Below are 26166 nucleotides of genomic sequence, written 5' to 3'. Positions count from 1 at the left end.
AATATTCTACAACCTTCTGGAAAACCAGATTAGGTTAGATTATGCTGCGTGATGGGATTGGCCCCTTGAGATTAAGTTGACTGTCAAACTCCATGGTCAAGCTGCTGGTAATCAAACCGGAAGTTATTGGACAGAGCGATGTGTCGTATTGTCGGATTCTAAAATGTGATGTAATCTCTGATATCGAAAAGGTAAGGGATTGGGTGGGGGGTGAGGGGGGGTAATAAATTCTGATAAAAAACATCTGCAGTATAGGCAGTCTAAATGAAGTCTAAAGAATAAAGTCTGTCAGTAATGTAACACTTTGATACCAGCCGCCATAAAACCATAAAGAAGAAGAAAAGGTATATTTGCAAATGTTTGATAATTTCTATAAGACTAAAACTAAAAATGTACACTATAGAATCCCCCATAATGTTACATTGTAGTGAAAATGTTTCGATAACTGACAATGTGTCTTTTAGTTAAAAATGTACGGTTTTTTTTCTTTTATTGTGAAACTGAAAGTCTTATCTTCTTTACGCTAACTTCACCTCTGCTCTGCGTTAATCCGCTCCCTCCCATGCACATATATCTCCTCCAGGTGCAGAGCGCCTCCAAAAGCTCCACAGTTTGGACTGAAGCGACTCGTGAACTCTCTGATTGCAATAAAGATCGATGTAAACAGTGTGTGCATCGGTGAAGGGTAAAGATGACGCTGCTGTCGCCGGGCTCCTCCACCAGCTGCTGCCTGTGCTGCCATGTCCGCACAGGGACCATCATCCTCGGCGTGTGGCGCATGGTGAGCACCGCCTCTCCACCGTAACATGTTACATCTGTTTATTTAACGATTTAACATGACCGCAGCCCAGCCGCAGATGACAACAAGTTAACCTCTTTTTCATTCATAAATATAGTCGGCATTGTCTCTTTGCTTCTGTTCAGATGTTTTATGTCATTACATTCATAACGCATGGGATTTATTGCTATGTCAAAACGTAACGACATCAATATTTTCACTTATGTTTTCTAGGTCTACAGAATGTAACCGTGGCTGATTTGAGATGGTTTTGTTTTTTGACCAAATCCAGTACTGGGATAACTATAGGTTTCTGTTGTCTTTTAAAACTCGGTTTGTGGAAAATTCCAGGGTTTTCTCTTCCTATCAATAAATTAACAATAGGCCTTCTCAGGTAGCAGGTGAGCAGCTTCTTTGTCACTATCACGGAATTTCCATTGCAGTTCGTCAAGGGGATCGTGAATGAGTCATGATTTGAGCCCAGGTCAGACCAAAACAAAGTATAATTTATGTCTCTCACGTTAGAAGCTTTGCCTTTCTCTGACATCCAGGTTTCATGCCACTTGTGGATATTGATCAAATTATTGTCATGTCTGTGTCCTATTTATCATGAGTCAAGACGATCTTGCTGCATATGGGTCACAATGAACTATTCTGTGTATTTTAACTATTCGGTGTATTTTCTGATCATCTGAAAATACACAGTACATACTAAATGAGTTATTTTAAGGATTTGCTTGATTATATAATGATTTGATTTTTAAACATTTAATATGTTTTTTGGGAGGTTACGTTCTGTTATTTTGTGAGGTTGCATCTGGCGCCTCTTTAGTGTGATCACATGTGGATGTGATCAAAAGGGGGAATTGTGGATATTGATCAAATTATTGTCATGTCTGTGTCCTATTTATCATGAGTCAAGACGATCTTGCTGCATATGGGTCACAATGAACTATTCTGTGTATTTTAACTATTCTGTGTATTTTCTGATTATCTGTGGACTAGTCTAAACAATCTTAGAGCGGATGTCATAGTGAAGGTCAGGCCCTTTTTATCAGACCCAAGCAACAGCTATATAAAACACAGCTAAAGCTTGTGACGGGTCGAATCTCAGCTGCAAGACGAACAACATGCTACTGTTTTGCCTGTTTTTCCCTGTTTTACTCAAATAAAGACTTTGAGAACGATCTTCGCCTCACGCAGTCTGTATAGACTAAACTTCGACACACTCAGTGTTTCTTCTAGATCCTCTGGATTAAATGCATATTTTAGACAATACAGATCTTTCTTTTGTTTTAAAATAAAGTAACATTTGTGGAGCAAAGAGCACCTTTCATCCACTCACTGGACTTCACAAAAAACCTAAGCAAAACTCCACTTAAAGAAAAATAAGGCAAGACGAGGCACATTTATTTGTAGAGTACAGTTTTTAAACCAGGCAATTCAAAGTGCTTCACACAATGGAACATAATGCATTAAAATCACAAAACAGTTAAAGACATGAAGGAAAAGAGTGCACGTAAAATCCTCCATATAATGTTTACTGCCTCACCTAAACAACATTTGCATCTTTCTGCAGTGTTGGGGGAGAATGCGTGTGCTACAGCTCAAGACTCAAAACACTACTGATCATGTCTTTTGTATTTTCAGCTTTTCAATTTGGTGGTGTTGACCATCCTGCTTCCTGCTCTGTGGGACCCGCACATGCACCACCTGATCAGCGCAGAGTTGTCCACCGGCCTGGATGTCATGGATGATGGCAGTAAGTACTAGTGGACTTTAGGATTCTGTAAGACGTCGGAAGCAAACTCGTGCTTTCTGTTCTGTGCAAAGTCTTCTCGTGGCGACAGGTGTTGCAGGGAACACAGCTCCTGGCACAACATATGCTGCAGCTGGCATTAGATTGTGAATGACTATACTAACTCAGATTTAGAGGATTAGAACATTCTGCTGGTGTGAACTCCACTTGGCTAGTGCTTATCTTACTGATGAGCCGCTTATTTATGAGAATGTAATGTTGTTTTTATTTCAGACACGCTATACATTGTCTCGGCCATTTCTCTGCTGATGATAATCATAAGTGGCATGGCAACATACGGCGCTTTCAAGGTAACAGACAATCAGTATTACCACTTGTTCAACATCAATAATAATTAATAATCGAATCAAACCAGATCGTTTTATATTATGTATTTGGTCTACAAACTAAAGTAGACATAATGACCTTTCTACTAACAGCCAGTATGTTTTAATAATATCACTTTTATGTTTTTGGTTCACGTGGATAGAGCCTGTAATGACAGATATGTATAAACCAACTAAACTATAATCATTTCAAACTATGCAACGACTGGAACCAGCTCTGAAAATCAGCTGTTTAGATGATCATGAACAATAAAACAAACATAGGACTGTTTCTCCATAACGCTTTAAAAAAAAGAATGATTCTCTTTTATTCAGCTGCGACCGGCTTGGATCATCCCGTTCTTGTGCTACGAGTGTTTTGACTTTGGCCTGAACACGATTGTGGCTCTGTGCCTTATTTTTAACCCCAGCACCATACGGGACTATGTCAAACAGCTGGTGAGTAGTCGACCGTTTGTTTGTTTGTTTGTTTGTTTGTTTGTGTTGTAAATATGTGCAAAGAACTAACATGAACTCTTTTTTTTTTTGTAGCCTGATAATTTCCTGGACAAAGAAGTTGACATGGATTACATGGCTGTTGCTGTGGTGTTTTTTATCGCCTGTATTCTCATTGGAAAGGTCAAATTAACTTTTTATTATGAATTTTCATTGTGTTTTATTGTGTTTGGTAGTAGAAGCAGGGGGCTGTTTCATAAAAGTCGTTCAGTAAAGCCAGGCTTTCTGCCCGACTTCTCACTTGACTGAGCATAAACACAGGAGTTCAAGCTTAGTCTGTTTCACCAGTCTCACTCAGATTTACAGCACGCTCACACCAGCAGCGACTTGAGCCACTTGAAAGAGCCGCTTCCATTCGTTTCTAATGCAGGCTCGCGTAGGGAGGAGATTAGAGGAAGTGACGAGCAGCGCTGTGCGATGCAGGCGACCAGAGAGCAGCAAAGTTGAACTGAAATCAAAGCGAGATTCTGAAGCCTCTCAGTGAATTCCTTTAGACAGAGACTTGCATGGAGTTGGTCGAGGCACAAAACGCGCTCCTAATTTCCCCCTCCCTTTGATCACTTCTGGTAGACAAACTGGGCTCAGGAAGACGGGTTTGATACTGCTGCTAATAAGAACGGCTTTGACAGCCCACGAGGATGGAGCGAAAATATGGACCGACCTCTCAAGACATAAAGACTCACCTGTGTTTGGTGAGACATAATCTGAGAAGAGGGAAATAAGAAGGAAAAAGAGGAGAGAAGAGGAATTAAATGAATGAATGAGCAAACTTTACAACACTTAATACTCACTGCACATGAGGGGCATTTTACCATCTCCAAGCCACAGGATCAAGGATCAAACCCACTCATTGTGCTGCTCATGTTGTTATTTATAAATGAGAAAATTATGTCTAGCAATATGCAATTTCCACCCAGAAGGGCCCCACGCCGCCCGAGAGTGGAACCTAGGAGTCAAGTAACATTAATCTAATAATAAAACATTTTGGTACATTGCTAAAATATTTTCTCCCTTTTTGAAAAGTTAAATCAAAGTGGAGAGTTTACACAGAGTTGAGGACAAGCTTGGACTTTAAACCTGCTCCGGACCAGGTTAACTTTCTTGTCTAAGTAAGACTCAGGGTGAGACAGATTTATGAACCCGAAATAACAACTAAATAAGTCAGACCTGACCATTTGAGCCCATCTTGGAAAATAAACCAGTTTTATGAAATAGCCTCCAGCTTGTAACTAGTTTCTAAAAAGAAAGCGATTCAGTTTAGTCACCTGAACCGAATAAAGGATGTTTAAAGGCACATGTATGCAACCTTAAAGGGGCACCAGAGGCTAATCCCTTAATCATTTAGTGCTGTTTTAGACCCCGTTAATTCCAGTTTCATACCCGCCAGTGAGAGATTTTATTTCATTGAGTTAAGCGATATATTGCGTTTTATTTCATTGGTACGGTATTTGTATTCACTGTATTGTTTGTTTGTGTGTCCACAGGGCTACTTAATATTATGTGTGTGGAGATGCTACGTGTACGTGAGTAGCTGGGGCGCTACAGAAATACTGAATTACATCACCACCAATGACACCACAGTAAGTATCTATCACTGATTAATAAAGAAACCGCTGCACTGATTATTAGTTTGTACCTGACCAAAATGAGGCTACTTAATAATAATAATAATACTTAACAGGGCCAGTACAGAAAACCAAAGTGGGTTTATTGTGGATTTGTCAGCTGTGATGTTTATTTGCTAAGTGTAAATGGGTTAGTATGATTTGTTACTGCAGTGTTTGTGACGTTATCTTTTCCAGAAAGTCGGAGAGTTTATTTGTAATCTAATCCATGTTTTGGCTATAAAATATATACTTCATGAAGAGAACGGTCCAAACGACAAATGATTGTGTTTTTGAGGTCTAATCTGAAGCACTTTTTTGATACAGGAAGTGGAATCTGCTTTCTCTTTGTTCTCCTGTTGTTACGCATGAAACTTTATTGTGAATTTTTTGTTCATTCACATTTTTAGTAGTTTTTAGGATAGTGGAGTCATGGGTTTAACGTTTATAACTTGGGTTAGACTTCTTATCATTTGCCATTTTCCAAAAGTCACGGTGTATATCCATTTTCTGTATATATATTACTTTCGCCGTTAGTTTTCTGTCTGGCAGCTGTAAAGTCATTACGCAGAAGAGCTATTGTTTCACTCGTGCTGGATTGTTTTAGTCGACGTTTGCTGCTGGTGAAGACATTACGACCCAAAGGAAAGTAGTTGTACTGTAAGTCGGGTCATGTTGCTCTGTGCGGTCGCTCCGGTCTGGCCCTGCACCACTTGTCTCACATTTTTAATTTAGTTTAATGGAAAAAACAAATGAAGCGGCAAAAATAAAAATGACTTGTTTCAAATTGGGGGATTATTTTCCATTATCTGTAGCTTTAACCTATGCTCGTGTCAACATACTTCCACATTTGCTATTTTCACTTTATAACCAACATTACACAACCATTCAACTTGTTCTATAGCATTTCCAACACACACGCCTGCAAACCCTAACTTAACCCTATCCAACACATATCCTATCTCTAAATCATGTTGCTTATCTATTAATAAAGGATTTGCATCATGGAGAGTAGAGTTTTTGTCCCAGTAAGAGAGCAAGGTATTATTACAACACCTGAAAATTAAAGTTCTTCCTATTGTAGTTTGAGTATGATAATCAAAATGAAGGGGCAGTATGTTCATGAGGATGAGGTGTGACAAAGCTCTGTTCTCTTGGCCAATTATAATATATTTCAGCAAAAAGGCAGAAAACTATTATTGGTTCTTGTAAGTGCCATTGGACTGATCTGCAGTAAATTTGAGCTACACCGAAAACGACCCCTTGATGCATTTTCCAGATTTCTTTGACACAGACTCCAGTCTGTTACGCCATTCATACAAAATAAAAAAGGAAATCATTTTAAGAAGCCATATTTCCTTTCATAACATTAGTTTCACCTCTGCTCTCCTGCACTTTTTCAGTTTGGGGCAGACGTGTGTAATTGTGCTTCCACATAGGGGGGTTAATCTGCTCCAAATGAGGTGAATTCTTCCCAAACATGTGCTAAATTAATTTACTACTTCTATGTACTTAGAGCAGATGTAGCCATTAGTCCTGTTATGTAATGATATGCTCTTTTTTATTTTTATTTTTTTGTTCTTAGCTTTTTAAAATTCGTACTTTTATGCATAAATCAGGCCAATCTGTTTTGACTGTTCGGAGGAGGAAAATTGTTGCAGTGATGTATTTTTGTGGCTAAATTCCCCTCCACGCTCTGCTTTTGTCTTTTGGGCCAAGTTTGAGTCACTACTAGATGTTTGGGAAACCATTTAGAAGACTGAGTTGTAAAATGTTTGAGTATCTTGGCTCTAATTTTTTCAGGCAAAATATGAGCTTTAGATGTGTAAATGGTCTGGATATGAGGAATAAAAACATTGCATGTGTTGCTGCTTCACTCGTGTGTCATGTATTAACTTTTTTACTTTTGGAGCAACATATGTATATATTTGGCAAAATGACATGTACATTTGTTCTAAAAACGCACCTTTTAACACATTGAAATGCTACCAGTTTAGTTTCAGCTTTATTTCTCTGTGACCATGAACAAATTCCATTGCTACAAAGGAAAAGACAATCCGCTTCAGATTTAGCTGCTGTTACTTTCTATCTGCAGGTGAACAGTAAAAAAAAAGTACATATTACATTTAAAATTACAACTAACTTGGCTCCTCATTCACATCAGCTCAAATACAGCAAAGTACACAACACAATGTCACAATTTGAGATGCATTTGATGGATTCCTAAAATTACATCAATAGTTCAATTCAAATATTCTAAATGATGATATGCAAATTTTACAGAGACAATTTCGAGTACATTTCAGCTTGACTGATGTAGAGACGGTTGATTAGGATTTAGGGTTTTATAGCTCAAGGTCTACATTCTTGTGTGTATAAGTAAGTATCCCGTTTGGACTGGGCACTAGCCTTAAGCCTAACCACAGTTCCAGTGTCTTGTGTCAGCTGTCATAACAAATGTAGAAATGACGCCTGTTCCTCTGACTCTTCTCTTGCAGGTGCTGATCCCTCCGTATGACGATACTGTGGCTTTCCCTGCTGAAAAGTCTGCTCCTCCTTCATACTCCACCTCCATTTCCGCCTAAACACGGGCGTGTCCCAGGACCCTGGTCTGAATAGAAACCCAGCAAACGATAACGCCTCGCTCACAAAACGATTCACCCTACACAGGATTCAGTTATTGAGTAAAAGTGAAAGCATGCAATTAATCAGCATGTGTGTGCCCTGTATTTTATTTGATGCTTTTTCAGTTCAGACTGAAGTTTTACCTGCATAATTTGTTTTTCTAACCAGTTTAGGATGAATTTAAGTTAAATATTACCCACAGACGTTGACTATGTGGGACTAAAGCATTTGCAAGCATGAAAAAGTTCTTTAACTGATTCTGTTCAATTCTAATTGTAATTTTCAACTATAGGATAATGACAAAAAATTAAAAAAAAAAAAATTGTCCAAAGGAAATGCAATTTTGCAATTATGTCCAGTTATTGATTGATTGGCCATTGTCTGCTACTTACTTCATGTGACATTTACTACATTTGGTATTTAGTTGAACATAAAAGCTCTGCAAAAACAGATCTATTTTATTTGAATACCTGTATAAACTTGTTCACCACTGTGTCTTTGTATGTTAGAAGTCTTTTTGTGATGTGTGATAAAGTTATGGATTATAGCTCCTGATCACGTCATCACGTTCATCCAAAATCTTTCTCTGATGATGTGAACCTTCTCTTGACCATAAGCTCCCAAAAGAAATGGACCTGCCCAAATCTGACGTGATGCAATGCACAGCCTAGTATACCAAACATATCATCTATATTGTTTTGGGTTTGTTTTTGTTTATGTTGAGTTGACCTCCATAACTTAAATATATCTTTCTTTGTTATTTACTTATTTATTTTGTGGGCTATTTATGTGTCCAGATGCTACACTGATCTGGCATCAGTTTGTTGATAAAGTCACATTGTACAGGTTGTTGTACGAGGAGAACTTGTGTTCTCTGGAGTCTGTCCAAACTGAACGGTCTGTTACACCAGGTATTGGCAGCGGCTCCTGGACATGAAGACTAAAACAGAATGAAGTAAAATGTGACATTTGTTGATACATTCAAAATAAAATCTAGTTTTACTGAAGATGCTTGTGGCTGTGTTCCTATAAACAAACATAATGTGATGATAATAATGCTTATTCCTGATATGTGCATATTTAAATCGTTGCTTTTTTAACCACTAAAGTAGATGTGCCGAGTCAACCTCGGCTAAAGTAACCGCACTGATGCTGTCTACGGCAAATGTGAGTGAACTGCTTCATGTGAGGTGACCAGGAGATTATGGAAGTCTTTGTCCAAACTACTGCTGTAATGAGCCTTGAAGTAGACAAACTAAAACTAAACACATCTATTCTATTTAGAAATATACACTGCTCCTTTCCATACAGATTCTTTGGAAAAGTGTGCCTTGGCTGACCATAATAATGCAGCCTCTGCTCGGGCGTGTCCTGTCATCAGTGTCACTTACACTTTCAATGAATTATGCACAAGGAAAATGTTTTTGAATGCACGCTACCAAAACATTAATTGTGTTTTAGAAGTCCTGTCATCGAATGTAGTCTAAAATCATATTTATTAATTTAGTCAAATTGTCCCATATTGTGTATTTTGTCTTTATCTGAAGGGACAATGTACAGAGACATTAGGCCCCACACACTCACACAACATCACACACATGTACAATACACACACATCTCAATCAGCAATTAGCATGAAGTATTTACTATTTACAAAATCAGGAGGATGCTTTGCCTTATAGAATACATATGTACCCACCATTCTGCATTTCACCACCATCAGTCCATATTACACAATTAAATGAAAATTAAAAATCACTGCTAAAAACAAACTGTATCAGTTATCTGCATACAAAAAACTTAGGCATATCCTCAAAACAAACTAAATTGTGCCTAGTCAGACAAAAGAGGTGTTCTAACTTTGAGGGTAGGAGGAGGAAACCACAGAAGTCTAAGCAGTGTGTCTGTCCAGAGAACACCATTTGAACACAGTACAGCAGCATACATCTTCTACTAAGATCACTACTAAGACTTTTAGGCTAAAGGCAGTGTCAGGACTTACTAAATACTCTGGTTTGGCGCAACAAGGTAAGGTTTTTTGTTGTATTTTATTCATGTATGTACTGTAAAACATTAGAAAAACCACCAATCCCAGGTGTGTATGTTCTCTGTGAAATATGTTGCCTGAGTCACCCCTAAACAAGCTTTTGGAGATCTCTTTACACACTTTTGAGTTGTTTGTCAATGCGTATTTAAGTAGAAATGTGGAATAACTATTTCATACTCTGCACGTGTTCCTTGTTTACTAATACTGTGGAGCTTCTTCCACCCACATCATGAAAAGCCATCAGGCGGTGTGTGTGCGATGAGCAAAACAGATACGAGGAGTCATAAAGAGTTGTGTTCAGTACATTTTGTTTGGTCATTTGAGCTCTCTCGGGAGAAAAGCGTGATGGAAAAACAGTATTACAGATCCACTGGGTTTGACATGTTGTTGATGTTTTGGAGTGACAGACAAGCGCAGACACTTTAACAGATGTGAGGTCAAAGTTCAACTGCTCCTCTGACCCTTGGCTGGTCCCAGATCAGCTGTAACTGTACACATAGTCTTTCAACCATACAAGTTGGTGCATTGGTGCTTTATTTCAAGAACATTCTAGAACTAAATGTGTTCTAGACCCAATTCTGATTCACAATAGTCACACATTTGAGAAGGTCCTGTTTTGTTTACTGTATTTTCTGCATGTGTTTTGATGCAGAAAAACATGTGTACTTGGTTTATCTGAGGATGACATGACCCCTCACAAATGTCTCTCCTGAGGACTAGATCTGGATCTACATCTAAGACCAGGATCTGACCCAGACCAGGAAACGGTCTGGGTCTTAAATCACTGTGAAAAAGCAGAGGCAGAACATGGGGCTGTGTGGCCTAAGGTTCCATATAAAACAGATGGGTGCTACTGTTAACACAATGGGGAAATTAAATTAGGCAGGCAGTGGAGAGAGTGTTATCCCTAAATCTGTGCTCTGCATTACTTGATATCATTCAGGTAACATTGGAAATTACAACTTGTTCTACTGAACCAAAATCTTTATGAAATCATTTTTCCACAAAAGACCTAAATCCCACTTTATGTGTTTATACTCATGTAATAAATCACTGAATAATACTTTATTACAACATTTTAAGAAAATTTGTTTGACTATTACATTTTGATTTACAACAAGGTGGTCATTTCAAATTACATTTATTTGTCTTATTATTTATCTAGTTTCATCCACTGTTATTTCCTCAGTCTGTTTTTGGCCAGTTCTAACAGATGGTCACATGGTGAAATCTGAAGCTGGACATGTCAAATATGCAGGAGGTGAAAGTTCCTCCTATTTTTATCAATAACCATAAACTTAAATATTTAAACTCACAAGGCACCATACTTTCAGACAGTAGTTTTGAGACCTATGCAATTAGCCTTTTCAGGCCATCCCATGGGCCATCCTGTGAGGAGCAGTGAGCAAGTGCAGGGAAGCCACCCACATCTTGTCTCTGAGTCTTGGTAGACGCAGCTAATATTGGCTTTAGGTTGATCAGAAAAACAGACACAGGGAACAATCTGCAGCCACATTTTTTGTTGATCTTCTGAATTGTTCATGACTCAGCAGGGCTGCAGCAAATACTCACAGACTCCTTCATTGACCATAAACTTCCTGTCACTCCAAGATCTTTCAGAATGAGGTGCTTGGTCCTCATACTCTGCTGCTTTCTGAGCTGTGATGGTTTCCTCTTTCAACGATGGCGTCCAGAAGCAACTCCTGCCCCACATCAAAATAAGATGCAAAAGCACAAAACCAAGCCAACGACGAGTGAGTGGCCTTTATATGTTTTCTGTGTCCAATTCTGCTGTTGATATGGTCATATTAAACTTCAGGCCGAATGCAATCCATGCACACCCCAAAAGAGCTTCGTTTGGAGGTTTAGCTCTGACGTGAAGTGTCCATTACAATTTTGTCCCCTTAGAATTGTAAGGTGCTGTGCTGTGGTTAAAGCTGCAGCACATATGCCAGGGCTGGGTTCGGATTTGCAATAACATAGTTTCCGATTCAGACAATTTGCTAAATGTCCTCCTGTCTCTCACCCCCATTTCACGCTACGCTGTCCTTTTCTTGTGACTAATATTATTTCAGCGGCCCAGTGCAAAATGATGCCACTGGACTTCGTCTTTGTGATCGACAGCTCTCGCAGCATCCGCCCCAGCGACTACGAGAAAGTCAAAACTTTCATCATCAACCTGCTGCAGTTTTTAGACGTGGGCCCCGACGCCACTCGAGTTGGTCTGCTCCAATATGGCAGCGTGGTCCAGAACGAGTTTAGTTTGAACACGTACCGCACCAAGACAGAGGTGGAGCGAGCTGTGAAGAACATGCAGCACCTGGCGACCGGGACCATGACCGGTTTAGCGCTGCAGTACACGATGGACACCGCCTTTACCGAGGACGAGGGGGCCCGCCCGGAGGAGCTGCTCATCCCAAGAATCGCGATGGTTGTGACGGACGGGAGACCACAGGCATGACGATCCCTGACTGTGTGACATGATGTGCACATTTGTTTTGTGCTTTTTATGTGACAATTGTGAGGCAGTGTAGAGAGAGACAATGTGGTGTGAAATCTTTATCATCTCAGTGAGAAAACAAGAGAGAGAGAGAGGCTACAGTAGGCTACAGTACATAAAGGCCAAATCACCAATAAAAAATGCTTTTCAAGGATCAGATAGAGTAGACTAAATTCACCAAATACATAGAAATGGATAAAACACACAATTAAAATGATTGATACTGAAAGAAGTATCATAAAGACTTGTCAGGGGTACAAAGGATGATTTCAGAAAGAAAAAAGATAGGTGAAATATATTAGGCATGTGCAAACTACGGCCCGGGGGCCAAATACGGCCCCCAGAACAATTTTTGTTGGCCCTCCGGCTTCCTGCTAAGTTGGTGCAAACAAGAAAAAGTAGAATTTTTTACTGTAAAATTTGAAAAATTCGAGCATTTTGATGTTATACCAACCTAATGTTAATGTTCCAAGTCTTATTAAAGGTGTAGAGGCTCATCGAAACTATGTCAAATACAAAATTTCAAATGATTCACCACAAATTCGACATTGTCGGGTTGGCAGAGGGTGCTTCTGAGCTCGTGGACTATTGCGCAATCTTCTCGTTCTTGAACTTGTTTATTTAATTATTTACAATCCAGTTTTTCAAAATGTAAAGGTAAGACCATAAGCTTTTATTTATTTTGGCTTGAAGATATATAGCATAACTCATTCTCATTCGTCAATCAAATTATGTTTGAGGTGCTCTTTTGGGTTCAATTGCATTTGTAAATCTGACTCCTGAAAGACTCACTAGCCATGAACCTCATTGCACATCACTGAGTATATATAGTATATTATTATACTGTTAGACATAATGTTCTTTGGACTATAGGCCTACACACTTTACAGGTTAAGGTTGAATGTTAGCCTTTCCCCACAAGGAAATTTGTCCTCTGCATTTGTCCCATCCTTCAGTGGCACTGGGATGACCTGTCAGGAGCAGTGATCGCTGCAGGGACACGGATCCATCTCCGGATCTTAAACTAGGCTTGGTCAGTACTACTTTAGCTGGAGGATTTACCAGTGAATACATTTAAAACCAGTGAATACTTTTAAGGAAAGGGAGGTTGGTGTATAAATGTGTAGGATTAGTAATTATGTACAGTAATTGGTAACAGAAGATTTTATGATTATCTTGTCAAATCTGTCAATTTTGACCTCCCATACCACAGGACGAGGTGGAGGAGGTGGCTGCTCAGGCGCGTCAGGCCGGCATACAAATCTTTGCCATTGGAGTGGGGCGAGTGGACATGAACACGCTGAAGGCCATTGGGAGCGAGCCACATTCGGAGCATGTGTATCTTGTAGCCAACTTCAGTCAAATAGAGACGCTGATCTCCGTGTTCCAGTCCAAACTCTGTGGAGGTAAGTCATCTGGATGCACAGTTAGTCTAGCCGCCTTGGCCAGACTGTAATTTTATCATTAAAGAGAGAAGTAAAGTGAACAGACAGTAGCCCATATGTTCAAGACACTACTGCAAATATCTATTTTGTGTCTGGAATCAAACCTCGTGTCTGGAAATGTGTTCCTTTTGCTCTCACTTGTATCCACATGAACTCACATTTTAAAAGGTGACTGAAATGTTTCCTCTTATTTCCTCTTCTCTCTCTTGTGATTAGAGAGAGACATGTGTGAAGTGGTGGACCATCAGTGCCAGCACATCTGTGTGAGCAGCCCCGCCTCGTACCGCTGCAAATGTAGACCAGGCTACGTCCTCAACCCCGACGGCAAGACGTGCAGAGGTGAAGAACGCACTAGCATCCTGTACATGTGCTCGTGTCATTCATCTGTTATATCATCCTCTTTTAATAAGATCATGTGGTGGGATATTCTAAAAACCTAGGTCGCCTCTTGCATTCTACTGTAGAACAAAGAACAAGTGTTTCAGTGTTAATGAGAAAAAACATTCATGTATCTGTATCTTGCAGCTGAAGATATCTGTGCTGAGGTGGAGCATGGATGTCAACACATTTGCGCCAACATCCCCAATGGCTACGAGTGTCGCTGTCGTCCGGGATACCAGCTCACCATAGACAACAAAACTTGCAACCGTAAGCAAACAACAGCCTTAGCACTTATGCGTAATATATGCAGAGATGGAGAGCTATACAGGAGTTTTTAATGATATCATGTATATATATCTTAATAACGTGATAATTGCAAGTAGGCCTACATACAGAGCAGTGAGTGGGGAACCAGAAGCTTTCATGGACCCAAAGACGCTTGACATATACAACAAAATAAAAAAAAATAAAAAATGGCAATACAGGATTACCCAAACATGTATGAATCAATCAAAATACAGCTGTAACATGGATAAACAGTAATTTAGCATATTGTGTAAGTACTCTTTAAGGAAGACAAAATATTAATTTACAAAGAACATTAAGTGCAGGAAAATGCAGAGGAAAAGAGACTTCCAGTATAAATGAGAGTTCCCGGTGTTTCTGTGGTGGATGTTGACAGAAAAGAGTGGGCGACTTCCTGAAGGACTTGTGCTATTTCAATCAGGCTGCTGCTGTGGAAAGACGGATTTCACGTGATTGCTTGATTTTTATCTAACTCGATGGTTTATATACCTTTGACTACATACATGTGGTACTGTTTAATTGTGATTGTATGATAGGATATTACCTGGTTCCATTCAAAAGAGTTGCACATGTAGAAAGCTATTTGAGGATACGGCAATGCAACATGCAGGTTGTTGCTTTATTTGGTACATTTATTCGCTACAGAAATAGACTACTGTGACCTGGGCCTTCATAAATGTGAGCAGGACTGTGTCAGCATCCCTGAGTCCTACTTCTGCAGGTGCGGGAAGGCCTACGTGCTCAATCCAGACAAACACACCTGCAAAAGTGAGTAGTCAAGGAAGAAATTACATTCAGACTTACAAGTGCAAAGTAGAGCATAATATTGAATGGACTTGAGCAGGTTTGTAACACTGTATTCATAATATTATCCTTCAGAGCTTGACCATTGTGCCGATGGGAAGCATGGATGTGAGCAGGAGTTTGAGAACACAGAAAAGGCCTGTGTTTGTAAATGTAGAAAAGGTTATAAACTCCGCCCTGATGGAAAAACATGTCAAAGTAAGTTTTTATTGAAATGTTGTTTTTCTTCCCACAAAACAGGATTATCTTATCTTATCTTAACAAAAACTGAACCTTCATTCCAAAGGGAGGTTTTTTTTTTTTAAATCAAGGGTCAGATTTAGAAATGTAGGAGGTCAACATGCTAAATCATTCAGAACGATGTGTTTAGCATAATTGAGCACTTTTTTTTATAATCCACTCCTACTGGGCCGATTCAGCAGGACACCCGAGGGCCAATACAATTGTTCTGAAGGCTACATTTGGTCCCTGAGCAAACGTTTGGACATGTCTGATCTAGATATTTTCCTTTAAATAGCTATTTTTTAAAAGAAGAAGAAAAGCTTTTTGCAATTCATCATTTCATTGGTGCAACTACATTCCATGTCTTCTGTGGTGAATTTAGAAGCACAATTGGTCTGTTATCTGGGAGTCGGCAGGTTTGAGACACAACTTTCATTAAACTGGATTACTAATCAAAAATACTACTGTAAGTTAATTTGAATGAGGATAAGTAAGAACATGTTTTTCCCTAAGTACAGTAAAATGTGATGCAGATCATACTGTAATATACAAGGATTTTACTTTCTTGCCATTTGAGTACAACATTTAAAACAATCACCAACGTAACTGCTGTAATCATTCACACTGGACCTTGGGCTATCTTCTCTGAGTAATTTATATTTTAATGGAGTTTGTTCTAATTGTGTGATTGCTCCCACAGAGATTGACTATTGTGCAAAATACGGCTGTGAACAGGAGTCTATGAGCACAGACCATTCATGTGTGTGCAAATGTAGAGAGGGGTACAGACTGCGGCCCGACAGGAAAACATGCCAAAGTAAGTCATAAACCTGCAACAAATTGTTTGTTGTTTCTTTCATCCCGATTGTAACATAATCACCAGTCTGAGTTCATCTACATGCTGCCTCAATGTGTTACCCACCAGATTTCTAAAGTCTGTGCTGAACAGTTTGTTAGCACCATTCACTCACATAGTTAACATGTCGCTTCAATCTGGAACATTCCCAATGTCTTTGAAAACTGCGGTCATAAAGCCTCTCCTAAAGAAGAGCAGTCTTGATGCCGCAGTACTGAGTCATTACCGGCCCATCTCTAATCTACCATTTTGGGGCAAAGTCCTTGAAAAGGTTGTTTACCAACAGTTCACAGATTTCCTCTTAATAAACAACTCATTTGATGTTTTTCAGTCAGGTTTTAGACCTCATCACAGCACTGAGACTGCTCTTGTCAAGGTGACAAATGACATCCGCCTGAACACTGACACGGGCAAAGCCTCAGTCTTAATTCTGTTAGATCTGAGTGCTGCTTTTGACACTGTCGATCATGGGATCCTCTTACAGAGACTAGAGCACTGGGTGGGCATCACTGGCACTGCCCTAAACTGGTTAAGGTCCTATCTGGAAGACAGGAAGTACTTTGTTGAAATTGGTAGCTGTGTCTCAGACCACATGACCCTGACCTGTGGAGTGCCCCAAGGGTCAGTCCTGGGTCCCCTTCTGTTCAACCTCTACATGCTGCCGTTAGGTCAGTTGATACGCAGTGAAAATGTGTCCTATCACAATTATGCAGACGACACTCAGATCTATGTTTCACTATCGGCAGGTGACTATGGACCAGTAGATTCACTCTGTCACTGCATCCAACAGATCAGTGTGTGGATGCAAAACAACTTTCTCCAGCTGAACTCAGACAAGACTGAAATAAATCGTTTTTGGCCCACAGAAACAAAGAGAAAGTGTTAGCGGTCACCTCCAGAGTCTCGCTCTAAAACCTACAAACCAAATTAGAAATCTGGGGGTAATAATGGACTCAGACTTGAACTTTAATAGCCACGTCAAATCAATAACATCAGCAGCTTTTTACCATCTAAAAAACATTGCCAAAATCAAAAATATGGTGTCAAAACCAGATTTAGAGAGACTTATCCATGCGTTTGTCTCCAGTAGATTAGACTACTGTAACGGCTGCTCACTGGCCTCTCCAAACGAGTTGTAAAACAGCTGCAGTACATCCAGAACGCTGCTGCTCAGGTCCTGACTAGAACCAGGAAGTACCATCACATTAGTCCTGTTCTCAGGTCTCTGCACTGGCTCCCTGTGGCTCAGAGAAGAGACTTTAAAGCAGCTCTGCTTGTGTACAAGTCTCTCCATGGCCTAGCACCAAAGTACATCTCTGACATGTTAGTGCCATATGAACCATCTCGGACTCTGAGGACCTCAGGGACCGGCCTCCTGCTGGTGCCAGAGTCAGGACAAAACATGGGGAATCTGCGTTTCAGTTTTATGCAGCTAAAATCTGGAACATTCTTCCTGAAGATGTGAAACAGGCTTCTACTCTGACAATGTTCAAATCTAAGCTAAAAACAGTTTTGTTTAGCTGCGCATTTGACTGAAAGGATTTTTTCTTTGCACTCTTCTCTTTTGTTTGTGATTTTATTAGTTTAAACAATCAGTTGGATTGATAATTTTTAATTTAGTTAATTTTATTGTATTTCTGTTTCTGTAATTTCTTTGTGATTTGAATGCATTTTTCCTGCTGTGTGAAGCACTTTGAATTGCCTTGTGTATGAAATGTGCTCTACAAATAAACTTGCCTTGCCTTGCCATAATTCACAGTAACATAAAATCCTATTTAATCCAAGACCTGAATAACAAATATTTCTGTAATTCAATCCCTTTACAATGGAATTAATTAGAATAACATTGGCGGTGTTTATTTAATTTAAGCAACAATATTTCAATTTTTTACAATATTAATGGATTTCACAGCTTTTTAAAATTCATTTAATTGTATTATTCTCAAAACGCAAAAACCCTTTTTTGTTGTCGTAGAGATTGACTACTGTGCCGATGGGACCCACAGGTGTGAGCAAGAGTTTGAGAACACAGAAAACTCCTGTGTTTGTAAATGTAGGAAAGGATACAAACTCAGAGCAGATGGGAAAACATGTCAAAGTAGGTGGAAAAGCTTTTATATAATAACTAACCAGTCAAAGCACTAACCATGTACATGTCTTGATCATTTTCTCTCTCAGGTCTGGACCTGTGTCAGACAGTGGACCACGGCTGTGAGCACCTCTGCGTCAACACCAACGACTCATTCATCTGTAAATGTTTTGAAGGGTTTACACTGGCAGAGGACCGAAAGAGCTGCAAAAGTAAGATTTCAATCTCACATTAAATACTATAATTTTTTTTTTTATTTCTGCTGAAAATAATGATGGTTATGTAACAGGCTAAATAATATGTAATTCTTGATTCAATACATTTGACATTTTCTCGGTCAAATGCTAAAGTAACTCTTGTTTTCCCTCCCCCAGAGCCGGATTGCAACAGTGGTGTCATAGATGTCGTTTTTGTGATTGACGGTTCTAAAAGTCTGGGTCCAGCCAACTTTGATCTTGTGAAGCAATTTGTGAACACGATTGTTGATGTTTTTGACGTCTCCAGGAAGGGGACTCATGTGGGTCTAATCCAGTATTCCACCAAAGTCCGGACCGAGTTCACCTTAGACCAGTTCAGCTCGGCCCGGGACGTCAAACAGGCAGTGTCCCAAATGCAGTACATGGGGAGGGGGTCACTAACAGGATCAGCTTTAAGACACATGTTTGAGACCAGTTTTTCACCTAAAGAGGGCGCTAGAGCCAATGTGAAGCGCGTGAGCATAGTCTTCACAGATGGGAGGTCCCAGGATGATGTGTCAGAGTGGGCCACCAATGCAAAAGAGTCTGGTAAGTTCAATCAAGTGTTTTTATTAGGATCATGGGCTCTTTATAAAATATGTGCCTTTTTAAGATGTATTAAGCTGTTATATAGCAAAAAATAAGTAAAAGTAGGTCAACTAGATGGATGTTTCAAGAGTGAAGACTTTTCTCCTCTCATCCAAGTAGCTTCTTCTGTTTTTTGGTAAATACGTACATTTTCTGTTTTCCCCTAAAGAGTATATGGTAAAAGAAGGACCTTGTGACAAAAAGCTGCAGGTAATACTAAAGTATTTTATTTACGGTCAAGATGGAAGTAAAACTCAAAGGCAGTTCTCTGGTTGGCTGTGCTTGGGCGGTCCACCCAAGTTTCACTTAACTGTATGGGGGAAAAAAGCTGTCCTAAAACTGAACACTCCTAAATTACTATTAGATATTCCTTTATTGTCCCACATGGGGAAATTTCATTGGTGCAACGCAGGTAGATACAGAGGTAGATACAGAAGAACAAATCACTTATAGGAAGTCTGAAAAACACTTTCAGTAGAAGATCTCCTATAAATAAATAAAAACTCCCATAGACAAATAAATAAATAAATAAATACCATTGCATGTAATCCAGACAGTATTACCATTTCATTATATATATATATATATATATATATATATATATATATATATATATATATATATCTCAGTGAATGTATCAGACAATGGGGAACAGAGGATGATGAGGTGTTGGGGGGACCATCATGGGAGGACATCACGAAAAATGATATCACGAAATCCTACCAATGGCTAGAAAGAGCCTGTCTGAAGGACGGCACAGAAGCCCTGATCATGGCAGCACAGGAGCAGGCCCTGAACACCAGATCAATAGAGGCCCAGATCTACCACACCAGACAAGAACCAAGGTGTAGGCTGTGCAAAGGGGGCCCTGAGACCATCCCACACATAACTGCAGGGTGCAAGATGCTGGCATGAACAGCACATGGAGCGTCATAACCAGGAGGCTGGCATAGTGTACAGAAACATCTGTGCAGAGTACAGGCTGGAGACCCCAAGGACAAAGTGGTAAACACCTCCAAATGTGGTGGAGAATGACTGAGGTCCTCTGGGACTTCCAGATACAGATAGACAGAATGGTAATGGCGAACCAACCAGACATTGTGGTGGTCTCAAGGGGCAGAGGAAAGCCGTGGTGGTGGACATTGGGATGTAACATCCGGAAAAAGGAACATGAGAAACTAGAGAAATACCAAGACCTCAGAGAGGAGCTGGAGAAGGCCTGGAGTGTGAAGGTATCGGTGGTGCCCGTAGTGATCAGAGCACTTGGGGCAGTGACCTCCAAACTGGAGGAATGGCTTGAGCAGATCCCAGGAAAAACATCAGACATCTCGGTCCAGAAAAGTGCAGTGCAGGAACAGTAAAGATACTGCGCAGAACCCTCAAGCTCCCAGGCCTCTGGTAGAGGACCCGAGCTTGAAGGGGGAGAAATAAAGACCACCCACAGAGGGTGAGAAAGAGTTTTTTTTTATGTTGTCTTTGTTTTCCAGGCGTCACCATATATGCTCTGGGCGTTGGTAAAGCGGTTGAACAGGAACTGAAAGAGATCGCCTCAGAGCCAAACGAAAAGCATTTATTTTACACAGAGAACTTTGGGAAAATGGGAGAAATCACAGAAAAACTCAAGGAAACGATCAGAATATGCAAAGGTACAGTAAAATCTAAACATATTTTGGTTTATACTAAATTATACTTATACAACTTTAAACAGAGTTAAATTAAGTTACCAACCAGACATTAATTGTTTGCACTCATTTTGCAGGAAGGCACTACCAATATTGTAATTGCCTGCCCCCTAGTGTTATCCTCCAGACCACACATGTAAAATGAATGAATGGAACAGTAGGCCTTTAACTAGATATTAGCTACTTCCATAAAATGTGCTTTCTAAGAATATTTACCATACATACAATTTCCAATTTCATGAATTTCCCATCACATGCCCAGTCACTAGTTTGATCTGAATGAGCACTTCTGTTGTCGCTGATATCTGTGCTCTGTGTCTGATTTGTGTCAACAGTGGATGAAAGCATGTGTGAATGTGAAAACATCATCCTGTTTCAGACTGACGTCAATGACAAATTCAAAATGATGATGCAGAACAATATCCTTTTTATGAATAACGTATAGCAGAAAATGTAGAATAAAGCTGTAAATGTTTGATAAAATGTTAAAGAGAGCCCGCTCTTCTTAGAAACTAAACTCGATCTCAAGCTCAGGCATTGAAAAATTGGTGTCTCCATAGTTCTATAGCAAATGGATGTAAAATTGTGATTTAAAAACCAATAACAATTTTACATGCGCTTATATTCGGTGGTTACCTTTCCCTTTATTTTGGGGGAAATCAATGATTATTTATTTCTAAACAAATCCTCAATAATAATTAATGCAGGAAATGTAAAAGGTCATATTCATATTGATAATGTTGACTTGCATTCACTCTAGGTTAAGAATGTGTTACAATGTTGAATCATTTCCATCCTTAACCTGTTCACTTGAAGCATTAACAAAGAAGGTGCAGCTGCTGGAAAACCAAATTGCCCGCAAATAAAACCAGTTCTGAGGAAATTACCATCAAGTCCATTAACCGGAGCAACACAAAGCATACAACCCATTGTACCCACCACAGCTAATAATGCACTTTTATATGACGTTTGTCTGTATTTTGTCTGTATATATAGCAGGCTGAATTGTACAGGTTAATAATAATAAACATGTTATTATGTTTTTCAACTTTTTATTTGTGGTAAAAAAAATAAACAAGATCAAATCCGTACCAAGCTTTATAAGAGTAACCGAGGGCTGATTAAAGAGCTGACAAAGAGGTTAGTTTGATAGTAAACAAAGATGATTGGTTTCAAGTGAAACCAAAAACACCCTTTAACACAAGTTCCTGGTCATGATTCGCAGAATAAGTGTCAAAAAGTTTAGTTTTTTCCTAAAAACAGTCCAGATGACTACGACTGAATCTTTTTCTACAATGGAACACTCCTGGATGAATGAGGGATTATACGACATCAATACAACATCCAAAAACAAATATCGAATTGTACGTCTGCAATGATCAATCGGAATAAATATGACTTAAATTATTACAAAATAATAAGCTGTTTCTGAATTTGATCTATAATAATAATTTTGTGTGTGAATATCATCTTTCTAGAAGTATTCAGTCAGCATAAATACGCCTTAATCTGGTTATTAAAGAATTGTAATAATAATAAAACCTATATTTACAATATGAATAATTGTTTGTTATGACAAAACATCGGTCTGTGAAGGTTACTTACATTATACCCTAGCTATTAATAATACATTTTATTTTCCAGATAAGCACATGCTTCATATTTAACATGTTTGAAGTGAATAAAAACCCTGATCATATTAAAAAAGCATTGCATCAAAATTTTGCACGAGCTATTTAATGACAGGGAAGTCCGAGGATCTGTAAGGATTGTTCATTCCTTAATCTATCCCTGTCCTGCTACTCTACAGGACAGGGCCGCTCCCTTTGCAAAGCCCGCAGCACTTGACCCGCAGAAATCCTGCCCATCACAGGTCTCTATTCAGGACCGACATGGCCAAAGCAGAGCACCAAGTGGCGCTGCTCGCCTCTAAGCAGAACAACAGCTTGGCCCACACCAGCCCACTTTGTCCCACCAGGAAAATCCCAGGTATGCCCACATGCCAGTCTGCCCCGGGGAATGTGGGCGGTCTGGGAGTAAGTCAACTTTATATATCGGTGTAATCCCTCATTCGTCCAGGCATGTTCCATAGTAGAAAAAGCTTCAGTTGTAGTCATCTGGACTCAGTTTGAAAAAGTAGACGTTTCGACTCTCATCCAAGAGTCATTGTCAATAACAGAATTTAGGTCGAGAACTCCGATATTAATACTGTTCTGTGGTAAGACCCGCCCATTGGGAGGAGCCTTCCTGAAGTAGAAAGAGTTGTTTGTTTCAACAGAAACTCCCCCCTTGTATCTACCGAGCTAGCCTATTCAGAATCTTAATGGCCAACCTGTACATGGAGCACTTTGAGAAGAAGGCACTGTCCTCATTCTCAGGCATAGCCCCAAAACTGTGGCTCCGCTATGTCGATGATACTTTTGTAACAATCAAGAAACAAGAGCTGGAAACCTTCTCTGATCACATCAATGCTGTGGACCCACATATCAGGTTTACAAGAGAAGACGCTAAGGAGAATCGCTTGGCCTTTCTTGATTTTTTCCACGATCAGAGGAGAGGACGGGAAACTCCAAATAGAAGTATATAGGAAACCTACACACACGGACCAGTATCTGCTCTTTGGTTCCAACCACCCATTACAGCACAAGCTGGGTGTGATCAGAACCTTACAACACAGAGCTCAAGGTGTGCCCACCAGCTCAGAGGGCAAGAAGAAAGAGGAAAAACATGTCCGTAATGCCCTCTCAGCCTGTGGTTACCCCGCTTGGGCCCTCAACAGAGTGAAGAGAACCAAGAAGCAGGACAAAAGGGAAACTGAACAGAGAAGGAAGGGTGTTTCTATCCCTTATGTCTCTGGCCTGTCGGAAAAACTGCAGAGAATTCTTAGACAACACGAAGTCTCTGTTTATTTTAAACCAGGAAACACTTTAAGACAAAAACTGGTTCACCCTAAGGACAAGTTGCCGACTCAAAAACAGAGCAATGTAGTTTATTCGATCCAATGCAGTGAAGAAAGCTGTAAAGAACGTTACATAGGTGAGACAAAACAGCCTCTACACAAGAGGCTCTATCAGCACAGAAGAAATACTAGTTCAGGACCACAGAGCGCCGTTCATCTCCATCTTGAAGCCTCTAATCACTCGTTTGAAGACGGTGAGGTGAAGGTTTTATGCAGGGAGAAAAGATGGTTTGAAAGAGGAGTCAAGGAAGCTATTTTTGTTAAAAAAGAAAGACCTTCTTTAAACAGAAATGGAGGGCTAAGGTTTAATCTTCCTGTTATTTATGATGGGTTACTGAACCCCTGGAAAGGTAGAGGACCAGGACCAGGACATTTAGATGCTAATCAGGTACTCAGGGTGGTTGAGCCAGGGTCTCACAAAGACAAAGAGGATTCTAATAGCCCATTAAGATTCTGAATAGGCTAGCTCGGTAGATACAAGGGGGGAGTTTCTGTTGAAACAAACAGCTCTTTCTACTTCAGGAAGGCTCCGCCCAATGGGCGGGTCTTACGACAGAACAGTATTAATATCGGAGTTCTCGACCTAAATTCTGTTATTGACAATGACTCTTGGATGAGAGTCGAAACGTCTATTTTTTCAAACTGAGTCCAGATGACTACAACTGAAGCTTTTTCTACTATCAACTTTATATAGTTACAACAAGTTTTCTGGTGATTTTTTTTTACCAGCTTACTGCCCATTCACTTGGTTGCATTAGTTAGTGCCGTTCCTCCCCCCGGTTCCTGAGTTTCTCAACACTCCCCTTGTACCAGCCCCTTCCCGTTTTACCAGCCCCCATGGATATATTGCCCCCTTCTCACCCCTCTTGTCCCAGCCCCCTGCTCGCTCCCCCTGTCCCAGCCCCCTGCTCACCCTCCTTGTCCTAGTCCCCTGCTCACCCCCCTTGTCCCAGCCCCCTGCTCGCTCCCCCTGTCCCAGCCCCCTGCTCACCCTCCTTGTCCTAGTCCCCTGCTCACCCCCCTTGTCCCAGCCCCCTGCTCACCCCCCTTGTCACAGTCCCCTGCTCACCCCCCTTGTCCCAGCCCCTTGCTCGCTCCCCCTGTCCCAGTCCCTTGCTCACCCCCCTTGTCCCAGCCCCCTGCTCGCTCCCCCTGTCCCAGTCCCCTGCTCACCCCCCTTGTCCCAGTCCCCTGCTCACCCCCCTTGTACCAGCCCCTTGCTCGCTCCCCCTGTCCCAGTCCCTTGCTCACCCCCCTTGTACCAGCCCCCTGCTCACTCCCCCTGTCCCAGTCCCCTGCTCACCCCCCTTGTCACAGTCCCCTGCTCACCCCCCTTGTACCAGCCCCCTGCTCACTCCCCCTGTCCCAGTCCCCTGCTCACTCCCCCTGTCCCAGCCCCCTGCTCACCCCCCTTGTCCCAGTCCCTTGCTCACCCCCCTTGTACCAGCCCCCTGCTCACTCCCCCTGTCCCAGTCCCCTGCTCACCCCCCTTGTACCAGCCCCCTGCTCACTCCCCCTGTCCCAGTCCCCTGCTCACCCCCCTTGTACCAGCCCCCTGCTCACTCCCCCTGTCCCAGTCCCCTGCTCACTCCCCCTGTCCCAGTCCCCTGCTCACTCCCCCTGTCCCAGCCCCCTGCTCACCCCCCTTGTCCCAGTCCCTTGCTCACCCCCCTTGTACCAGCCCCCTGCTCACTCCCCCTGTCCCAGTCCCCTGCTCACCCCCCTTGTCCCAGCCCCTTGCTCACCCCCCTGTCCCAGCCCCTTGCTCACCCCCCTGTCCCAGCCCCTGGATGTATTACTATGTTGTTCCAGACATCCCGCTCGCACTTCTTTGCGTCGCTGCATTTGTGCATCTAGTCTGATTAATTCAATCTCTTGCACTTTTCCGTGAAACGCTTGACACGTACAAAACAAGGCTAAATTATGAAGCTTATTTTGTGTTTTTATTATATATTTTTTTTCAACATCGAATAAAAAAGTAATCGCATTGATACAATGAATACTTTACTAGATTCGATGTCAAAAAAATAAAATTCGATGTCATAAAAAAAAAACATGGCTTTCATTTCTCCCCAGTGGCCCTGAGACGCCCTGGTCGGTTTGATCCGAGTCCGCGCTGCTCCTAAACCTCGTCTGCTCGCTGTCTGCGCCCGAAGAGAGAAAAACAAAGGATGAGTGTCATCTCGGAGTGCACAGAGGAGTGACTGCTGATGTGATGTAAAGTTGGTGCAGGTCTCTAAACAGAAAAAGGCACACAGGTCTCGTGGGTGTAATTATATTAGTATTAGTGATCAATTAATGTATATAATAACCAAATAGTCCTCAGTTTGACCACACGGTGACGACTCTATGACAACACAGCAGGAGGAGCACACGTGCAGGTCTCCACCTCCTTCAGTGTGAA

General features: G+C 40.9%; 2 protein-coding genes across 2 annotated transcripts; both read left to right on the top strand.

The window, feature by feature from the left end:
- Positions 1 to 559: 559 nt before the first annotated feature.
- On the top strand, positions 560 to 7885 carry LOC140373912 (lysosomal-associated transmembrane protein 4B-like). Its single transcript, XM_072460648.1, has 7 exons — positions 560 to 781; positions 2429 to 2540; positions 2811 to 2887; positions 3239 to 3361; positions 3455 to 3541; positions 4903 to 4998; positions 7521 to 7885. Exons 1-7 carry the CDS (start codon positions 692 to 694, stop codon positions 7605 to 7607), a joined length of 672 nt encoding a protein of 223 aa, XP_072316749.1. The 5' UTR covers positions 560 to 691; the 3' UTR covers positions 7608 to 7885.
- A 3345-nt stretch (positions 7886 to 11230) lies between these two features.
- LOC140374492 (matrilin-4-like) lies at positions 11231 to 21808 on the top strand. Its single transcript, XM_072461406.1, has 14 exons — positions 11231 to 11448; positions 11770 to 12149; positions 13408 to 13600; positions 13856 to 13978; positions 14165 to 14287; positions 14972 to 15094; positions 15206 to 15328; positions 16053 to 16169; positions 18184 to 18306; positions 18387 to 18509; positions 18672 to 19082; positions 20609 to 20767; positions 21139 to 21222; positions 21614 to 21808. Exons 1-14 carry the CDS (start codon positions 11316 to 11318, stop codon positions 21667 to 21669), a joined length of 2271 nt encoding a protein of 756 aa, XP_072317507.1. The 5' UTR covers positions 11231 to 11315; the 3' UTR covers positions 21670 to 21808.
- Positions 21809 to 26166: the final 4358 nt, after the last annotated feature.

Source organism: Eucyclogobius newberryi, unplaced genomic scaffold (assembly GCF_026437365.1).
Source record: "Eucyclogobius newberryi isolate DKJ021-1_F unplaced genomic scaffold, fEucNew1.0.hap1 SCAF_3, whole genome shotgun sequence".
Taxonomy (NCBI): domain Eukaryota; kingdom Metazoa; phylum Chordata; class Actinopteri; order Gobiiformes; family Gobiidae; genus Eucyclogobius; species Eucyclogobius newberryi.
This window is presented reverse-complemented; position numbering and strand designations above follow the sequence as displayed.